The 9,828-nt window shown below is 33.9% G+C and overlaps 1 protein-coding gene across 1 annotated transcript; it reads right to left on the bottom strand.

The window, feature by feature from the left end:
• Positions 1-1,413: 1,413 nt before the first annotated feature.
• Positions 1,414-8,887, bottom strand: LOC128237755 (complement C1q subcomponent subunit B-like). The gene is made up of 3 exons (XM_052953339.1): positions 8,665-8,887; positions 2,658-2,825; positions 1,414-1,715 (listed from the first exon to the last, which is right to left on the bottom strand). Exons 1-3 carry the CDS (start codon positions 8,885-8,887, stop codon positions 1,414-1,416), a joined length of 693 nt encoding a protein of 230 aa, XP_052809299.1.
• Between the last annotated feature and the right edge of the window lie 941 nt (positions 8,888-9,828).

The raw sequence follows: 9,828 nt of genomic DNA, 5'->3' as shown, positions 1-9,828 counted from the left end.
CAAAATGTAAGTCATTAGCATTAAATTATACTTCAAGAATGAAAAGCCCCATTGTCTTATTTTTCTTTTAAAGCTGCACTCTCACAGATTGACCGTGTTGACAACTATTTTTGTTTTTGTTTTGGGTTTGCTGGAGCAGGTTTTGAACAGGGACTTGCGTTACTTAGGGGCACAACTTTTTGGACATGATCCCTCGAGTGGGCATGACATCAATATGTTTAAATGTGGGAAGTGGGGTTAAGGGGTAATCCCCCTGGTATATTTTAAATATATTTAGTCTGAATTGGTACATTATGGCGTAATAAAGTACTTTTTTCTGAGAAATATTGACAAAAAAGTTAACCATAAAGTTTACTTGCGGGCCAACTGGGGGGGGGGACACATGCCCCACTGAACGACCCGCCCATGGTCCACTTGTAAATAAAATAAATGAACAATTTTTGCTTGCTTGGGTATATAAGTAAAAAAAACCTGACAGTGGCAGTATAAATCTAAAAGTTAATTTTAGTTTTTATTGTGAAATAAAGAGAGAGTACTCGGACTTACAACCGGGAATTTACAGGAAGTAGGCGAAGATGTTATCTCCCTTGCTTGATTCGACAGAAATAAACGAAAGAAAATCCAATTCTTTAGCTCTGCCCATTCACCTTCGTTTCTTTCGGTGACATTTACCATATAAGGTATAGGCAAAATCGTCTATCCTTGTAATTCTGAACTTGTCAATTCACTTTTGTGAACCTGGACTTGTTGGACTGCAAATGTTCATTTTACGAATGCGAGTGTGGACTGTAGGATTGCAGTTTTACATATGCATGATCCGGTTTTCTAAATTACATCATCATATTGTTAAAGCCAAGTTATACGATCTATGTTTTGGTGAGTTTATACAGGGTAGATCTGACAAATATACATTTTGACTACTATAATGACAAATGACAAATCAATACGAAAAAACTGACGAATAGAAACAACAAATAGCACGTCTACATTGACAAATGTAAGAGATCTTTAGTACGATTAAGAAGCACATTGTGGGAATTACACGTCTAGACTTTTGGCAACGAATAGCCTCCATAGTCCTTTAATGTTATAAAACCATCTGATCAAAATGGTGCGAAATACTTTCTTGTGATGATGAGAAATACTTTGTTGTGTGGGCTTATAAGAACAGACGATGTGAACTACTTTGTTGTGCGGGCGTTAAATACAGATGATATGAACTACTTTTTTGTGCGGATGTATTATAACAGACGATGTGAAATATTTTGCTACGCGGATGTATTATTAAAGATGACGTGAACTACTTTGTTGTGCGGACGTATTATAACAGAGCATTTAAACTTCTTTTTTGTCCGGACGTTTTATAACAGATGATGTGAACTACTTGTATTTGCAATAAAATTACAGACAAGTTTACCCAACAATTACACCAGAATAGTGCTGCCGCAGGAGAAAGCCAGAAAACAAACAGTGGTCATCAGGGTAATAGCTTTTGTCGTTCTCAGATTCTCTGACCGAGATGGTGTCTGCCTGTTTGAGGTCAAGGACGAGTGTCTGAGATGTTTTGTCATAATCATGTACAGCATTTCCATGGAAGTACATAACGGTGAGTCGTTGGTTATTCTTGAAGACGGTTGCATGGTTTGATTGATCATAAGCTGAGACAAGCGTCGCAGAAAATACATACAACCCATCAACAGGTGCAGTAAATGTACCTGAAAAATGCATAATGTTACGATTGTATACACGCTTTCACGTACGAGTATTGTAATATGTCACGAATGACCATTATAGCCCAATTAAACATTATTTAATGTAAATGACTCACTTTTGCCGTGAATTTTGACCTTTCAATCTCAAAATAAAGAAGGACAAAAAGTCGGCAAACTCTATAAGACCTTGACCTTTGATATAATGACACAACAATCATAAGGGTCATCCACTGAACATGACCAATGCGCATACACAGATTTAACGATCTAAAAACAAAGCGTTCACAAGTTATTGAGTGGAAGCCGTTTTTTAAGAGTAACTATAATCTTCATCTTTCACCTACTCACCCTATAATTCAGATGTGAAATATTCTGACCTAAATTAATGTGCTAACAACAAGGTATTCACCCTATATTGATACGAAACTAATCTTTAATAGTCACTATATAATCTTTACCTTCTACCTTCTGATAAAAAAAACAATATGGGTCATTTAATGACTATGACCAATGTGTACACAAAAGTTGATGATGCTACAATATGTATTTTACAAGCACTTGATCGGTAACAGTTTTTTTAAGGTCATACGGACCTTGACCTTTGACCTGATGACCAACAAATCAATAGCAGTCAGTCGCGGTACGTATAAACGAAAAGTGTCCAGTGATTTTACAAAACGAGGAGTATGAAACAAGTCACTGACAAATTCATTGATCGGAAACGACACGGACGTTGCGGTCGCGGAGGAAAACACCGGTAAAGAGATTCCTTTGCGACTGAGTTGATATTGTGCTAGGAACATTTCGTAATTGATTCATTTGCATCATGGAGTGTTCACTGATAGATAACAATCATAAATGCTATTATCATTGTAAACTTCATTCATAAAAACACCGTACGATCAGCGTATTTTGAAACGTAGTGAACGTTTAAGCATAGATTACCGGTATTTGGGCTGTATCCGCCAACAGAATTCGACGAGTCGATGTTTGTTACCACGTGGTCGAATATAACGATTTGACCTTGGCCTAGATGGGGCTGGGATGTTCGGATCGTGGCGAAGAATGCAACCTCAATTTCCTCATATCCTTGTCTGCGTGTGCGAAGATTACCTGGTAAGTTTTGAAAAATTATTGGAAATAGTTACTGTAAGTGTTTCAGTACATATATTTCAAATATTTCTGCAGCCGATTGTATAACTCTGGGATAAGTTGTCAACAGGTTATTTTTCGGTTAATTAACAATTTTTTATGATATGATTGGTTAAAAATAACCATAGGATTAATATTTTATACATGAAACATAACCAAAGGATAAATATTTTATCAATGAACGTTTTGTGTAACTTTGATCAAACCATAACAATAACCGGTTTTATCCAATTGGCGGCTGATATTCATACAGCTGTTACATTTTTAGCCAGAATAGATATCACTTTTCTATGCTTAACTATTTTGAAAATACATTTCAATATCAATAAGCATGTAAACATAAGTAAGCAAAATTTCGATGATGACTCTTATAATGTTTTGATCGTAAGTGATATTTTACTGATTGCATATTTATGTAATAAATTGTTTGCTGTATGATAATACTGAAACAAATGTTACAATAAGTAGATATCGTAAATGTTCCTTTTTAACCCCCTTTCATTGTAATAATGTTTAAAAACCTGTTTCGAGTTATTGCTTGCACAAAAATTTATCCTGATAATGTAACATTTATGCTTGTTCGCATATGCACTTTTCTCTCTCTTTCTTTTGCTATAAATATATTTTTTACAAATGCACATTTTGTCATATTGTGTTATCTTTCTGCAAATATATATCTGATCATATCATTAGTATATTTTCACATGCATTTATTATGACATATTTCTTTTCGTTTATTTTGTTAACACGGGCATTTATATATTTAAATGTAAATTAATATATGTATCTCGATCAGAGGAAATAAAGAGCATATATATATACACCAGTTGTATACATTTCTGAGTAAAAACCTGTTGGATTAAAATGGCAAACATAATTAAATGGTTATGTTCATGAAAGGCGATACCGGCATTTTTATAACGGCATAAGCGTTGACATATATAATAAACCAAAAAATCATTGACTCATTATCATTTACGACCATAATATTTCAATTAAAATAATGATACAGTTTTATGGAAACCCTGAAGTTACAAAAGCACATATATTTTCGTTTTATTAATCAACTATTACGTATTTGACGAGATACAGAGACAATTGCGGTACCAATACCAGATAATTGAGTACAATTTATGCTAGAACTCGCTCAATATCGACCAAACTCGGCCAATATCAACAAAAATCGGCTAATATGAGTTTCCTCCGTTTTGATTGGCTACAAAACTCGCCTAATATAGGATTTGAGAAAAGGGTCATTTTCATTGGCTGTCAAAACTCGCCTCATCTGAGAAATATGCTGGAAATTATTTTTAAAGTCAGCCACTTTGTTTTCCGTTTTCCGACTGTTTTGAAAATGTTGTGCTTCGAATAAACCTATTTGAAATACTTGAACCTATTGAATGATTGAACCACTTTGTACGGTTTGATATTACAGTTGTTATAACAGTTGGAGTTTACGACTATTATGAAATGGACGACGAAGGTGAAACATTTGACGTTTTGGCAAACGATTTACGAAATTAAGACAAAAAGACATGCTTCCTTGCAATATACAGGGCTTTATTCATAAGAATGTGCAATGTCACTTTGAGGAAGCGAAAATCAGCAAAGTCAAGGCTAGAAAAGCAGACACCATGCACGAATAAGGGATAAATACGGCTTCAATATGAACTAAAGGTAAGTTATGAGAATGTTTTTAACCAAAATGGTAATTGTTAATTAATACTCGTAAAATAATTATTAATAACATTACAATAAATACATATTTTTATTTCGTTTTAACGAATATTATTTTGTTATCACGAGTTTACGAAATATATGTAAGAACTTCGTTATAACGGGATGTTATTCTGTTATTAACGGAATACTATCTAGCTATAACGGGAAACGTATATCGTTATAACGAATTGATTTCTGTTATAACAAAATAGTACTATTACGTCTTAAAGTAGTAAATATTTCGCTAAAACAGATATTGCGTTATAACGAATCGAGTTTGTTTATAATGTTATAACATTTTGCAACCTTGAGATAAAGCAATATTTATTTGTTATAAGCTATAACGGAATAAGTCAATAATTCAAAATTGTGAGTTTTATTTCGTGATGAATAATATTCCGTTATAACATAACAATGTTCCACCGAATATATAACGAAACAAAAGCACTTTTTATAGTGAAAATAAATGTGTTTTCATATCATTTCAGGGTCTTCGTCTCGGTAAAATTCACCAATAAGGATGATAACAAATAATAGTCCGATTGTTTAGAACTTTTTTTAAAGTTAACAGCATGATTAACGACATCGTTGTTAACTTTTGAATGTGAACTATTTGACGATGTGCCAACATATTTGAATGTGAACTATTTGACGATGAGCCAACATATTTGAATGTGAACTATTTGACGATGTGCCAACATATTTGAATGTGAACTATTTGATGATGTGCTAACATATTTGAATGTGAACTATTTGATAATGTGCTCACATATTTGAATGTGAACTATTTGGCGATGTGCTCACATATTTGAATGTGAACTATTTGATAATGTGCTCACATATTTGAATGTGAACTATTTGATGATGTGCCAACATTTTTGAATGTAAACTATTTGACGATGTGCCAACATATTTGAATGTGAACTATTTGACGATGTGCCAACATTTTTTAATGTGAATTATTTGGCGATGTGCGCACATATTTGAATGTAAACTATTTGGCGATGTGCTCACATATTTTAATGTAAACTATTTGGCGATATGCTAACATATTTGAATGTGAACTATTTAACGATGTGCTCACATATTTGAATGTGAACTATTTGGCGATGTGCCAACATTTTTTAATGTGAATTATTTGGCGATGTGCTCACATATTTTAATGTAAACTATTTGGCGATATGCTAACATATTTGAATGTGAACTATTTAACGATGTGCTCACATATTTGAATGTGAACTATTTGACGATGCGCCAACATTTTTTAATGTGAATTATTTGGCGATGTGCGCACATATTTGAATGTAAACTATTTGGCGATGTGCTCACATATTTTAATGTAAACTATTTGCCGATGTGCTCACATATTTGAATGTGAACTATTTAACGATGTGCTCACATATTTGAATGTGAACTATTTGGCGATGTGCTCACATATTTTAATGTAAACTATTTGACGATGCGCCAACATTTTTGTATGTGAACTATTTGACGATGTGCGCACATATTTGAATGTGAACTATTTGGCGATGTGCTCACATATTTTAATGTAAACTATTTGACGATGCGCCAACATTTTTGTATGTGAACTATTTGGCGATTTGCTCACATATTTGAATGTAAACTATTTGGCGATGTGCTCACATATTTGAATGTGAACTATTTAGCGATGTGCTCACATATTTGAATGTGAACTATTTGACGATGTGCTCACATATTTGAATGTAAACTATTTGACGATGTGCGCACATATTTGAATGTGAACTATTTGACGATGTGCTCACATATTTGAATGTAAACTATTTGACGATGTGCGCACATATTTGAATGTGAAATATTTGACGATGTGCGCACATATTTGAATGTGAACTATTTGACGTTGTGCGCACATATTTGAATGTGAACTATTTGACGATGTGCGCACATATTTGAATGTGAACTATTTGACGATGTGCTCACATATTTGAATGTAGACTATTTGACGATGTGCGCACATATTTGAAAGTGAACTATTTGACGATGTGCTCACTTATTTGAATGTAGACTATTTGACGATGTGCGCACATATTTGAATGTAAACTATTTGGCGAGGTGCTCACATATTTGAATGTGAACTATTTGACGATGTGCTCACATATTTGAATGTAAACTATTTGGCGATGTGCCAACATATTTGAATGTGAACTATTTGACGATGTGCCAACATTTTTGAATGTGAACTATTTGACGATGTGCCAACATTTTTTAATGTGAATTATTTGGCGATGTGCGCACATATTTGAATGTAAACTATTTGGCGATGTGCTCACATATTTTAATGTAAACTATTTGGCGATATGCTAACATATTTGAATGTGAACTATTTAACGATGTGCTCACATATTTGAATGTGAACTATTTGGCGATGTGCCAACATTTTTTAATGTGAATTATTTGGCGATGTGCTCACATATTTGAATGTAAACTATTTGGCGATATGCTAACATATTTGAATGTGAACTATTTAACGATGTGCTCACATATTTGAATGTGAACTATTGACGATGCGCCAACATTTTTTAATGTGAATTATTTGGCGATGTGCGCAAATATTTGAATGTAAACTATTTGGCGATGTGCTCACATATTTTAATGTAAACTATTTGGCGATGTGCTCACATATTTGAATGTGAACTATTTAACGATGTGCTCACATATTTGAATGTGAACTATTTGGCGATGTGCTCACATATTTTAATGTAAACTATTTGACGATGCGCCAACATTTTTGTATGTGAACTATTTGACGATGTGCGCACATATTTGAATGTGAACTATTTGGCGATGTGCTCACATATTTGAATGTGAACTATTTGACGATGTGCTCACATATTTGAATGTAAACTATTTGACGATGTGCTCACATATTTTAATGTAAACTATTTGGCGATGTGCTCACGTATTTGAATGTGAACTATTTATCGATGTGCTCACATATTTGAATGTGAACTATTTGACGATGTGCTCACATATTTTAATGTAAACTATTTGACGATGCGCCAACATTTTTGTATGTGAACTATTTGGCGATTTGCTCACATATTTGAATGTAAACTATTTGGCGATGTGCTCACATATTTGAATGTGAACTATTTAGCGATGTGCTCACATATTTGAATGTGAACTATTTGACGATGTGCTCACATATTTGAATGTAAACTATTTGACGATGTGCGCACATATTTGAATGTGAACTATTTGACGATGTGCTCACATATTTGAATGTAAACTATTTGACGATGTGTGCACATATTTGAATGTGAAATATTTGACGATGTGCGCACATATTTGAATGTGAACTATTTGACGTTGTGCGCACATATTTGAATGTGAACTATTTGACGATGTGCGCACATATTTGAATGTGAACTATTTGACGTTGTGCGCACATATTTGAATGTGAACTATTTGACGATGTGCGCACATATTTGAATGTAAACTATTTGACGATGTGCTCACATATTTGAATGTAGACTATTTGACGATGTGCTCACATATTTGAATGTAGACTATTTGACGATGTGCGCACATATTTGAATGTGAACTATTTGACGATGTGCTCACTTATTTGAATGTAGACTATTTGACGATGTGCGCACATATTTGAATGTAAACTATTTGGCGAGGTGCTCACATATTTGAATGTGAACTATTTGACGATGTGCTCACATATTTGAATGTAAACTATTTGGCGATGTGCTCACATATTTGAATGTAAACTATTTGACGATGTGCTCACATATTTTAATGTAAACTGTTTGACGATGTGCTCACATATTTGAATGTGAACTGTTTGACGATGTGCTCACATATTTGAATGTAAACAAGTTCAGCTAAAACAGTTGTCTCATAGATTATAGAAAGACAAGTGTTACAAGTGTATCCATTGAACTTCCAGTAAGTAACGGTTTAAAAGTTAACAACGATGAAATTAACAACGTTGTTTGCTTTAACAAAGTTCTGAACAATCGGCCCAATCTATAAAATGCATAGGTCTTCATATAAACTTATTATTTATAGCAAATCAGTGTGTACCATTTACCTTCTTTAGTAAACATGGCGTCCGTCAAGTGCTGCAGTTGCTCTTTTCCCCATTTACTTTCTGCTTTCATCCCTTCGACCTCCGACTGCAAATCGCGGACATTTGAATTTAGCTTACTGCATTCTTTTTCTAATGTTGTGATTCTGTTTAATATCTCATTTTCAGCCTCGGTTTGTGTAAAAAGCAACACCACAACAAAGCAAATCGTGCCCGAAGCGACCATTTTCAAAAAGTGAAATAGATGCCATAGATAAGTTATACTACTGTTTAAAGATTTTATTTCTTATCACTCTGTACAAGTTCAGTCAGAACAGTCATGTACGTAGTTGACAATAACCTGACTTGTACATATACATAATTTCAAATGATAAGCAAATCATGACCCCAACACTTTATGTCGGAATAAAGTCCCATTTGAGAATTTTCATAAAACACGCCTGAGAGAAAAATACGTTTCTTTTAAGAACAATAAATTAGTTGAACGTAACCACTGTGTTTTTGAGAAATGACGATATCAGGTGCAGGAGAACGAAAAATGCGGTGAAAATGTAAACAATAAAAAGTAATTCAAGTAGATCTGGAAAGTTCAGCTTGTTTCCGAAATCACAAACTAGTCAGCTTACGTATACATGCTTTGCCTAAATATATTCAATTGTACTGTGATGACAGTCAAATTAAATTACTGAATATGTTATTATAATTAAGTATGGAAAGTAGGCAATGGTATAACCATGCTTTGATTCACTGACATGTGTTAATTAAAAGGGAAAAAGGCATGTAACAATGAGAAGGTACTTCCGAATTGGTGTAATTTGTCCTATTCATCCGAGGTTGTTTTCGAAGGAAAATGGTAGAGGTGCTTCGATTGGCTTTTCGTATGGCGTAGTTGTTCCGATTAAGTTAAAACAATACAGTCAAAACGTCCAAAAGAAAGGTTAAACATTCGTTGTACATTTCTTTTGAAACTGCGACGTTTTTTCCTTTAAATACCGAGCGCATGGAGCGGGAGCTACCAACACCATATTTTTAACAACTTCCGGTTAAAAGGTCGGGATTTAGACCCCGAGATTTCGCGCTCCCCCATTAAGCTATCGAGAGGGAAAGTTGGTGGACACTTGAGTTGTCTCTACTTTTATACTATAGCATATGTTTAATGTAGCCTGT

The sequence above is a fragment of the Mya arenaria genome, chromosome 6 (assembly GCF_026914265.1).
Source record: "Mya arenaria isolate MELC-2E11 chromosome 6, ASM2691426v1".
NCBI lineage: Eukaryota > Metazoa > Mollusca > Bivalvia > Myida > Myidae > Mya > Mya arenaria.
The sequence above is the reverse complement of the archived record's forward strand: the minus strand, read 5'-3'. Positions and strand labels throughout refer to the sequence as shown.

Excerpts from the sequence above, each read along its gene's own strand:
- LOC128237755 (XM_052953339.1), bottom strand. The coding sequence starts at position 8,887 with ATGGTCGCTTCGGGCACGATTTGCTTTGTTGTGGTGTTGCTTTTTACA. Across the intron at positions 2,826-8,664 it reads CGCCATGTTTACTAAAGAAG|GTAATCTTCGCACACGCAGA; the intron begins GTAAATGGTACA and ends AAAACTTACCAG. Across the intron at positions 1,716-2,657 it reads CGGATACAGCCCAAATACCG|GTACATTTACTGCACCTGTT; the intron begins GTAATCTATGCT and ends TGCATTTTTCAG.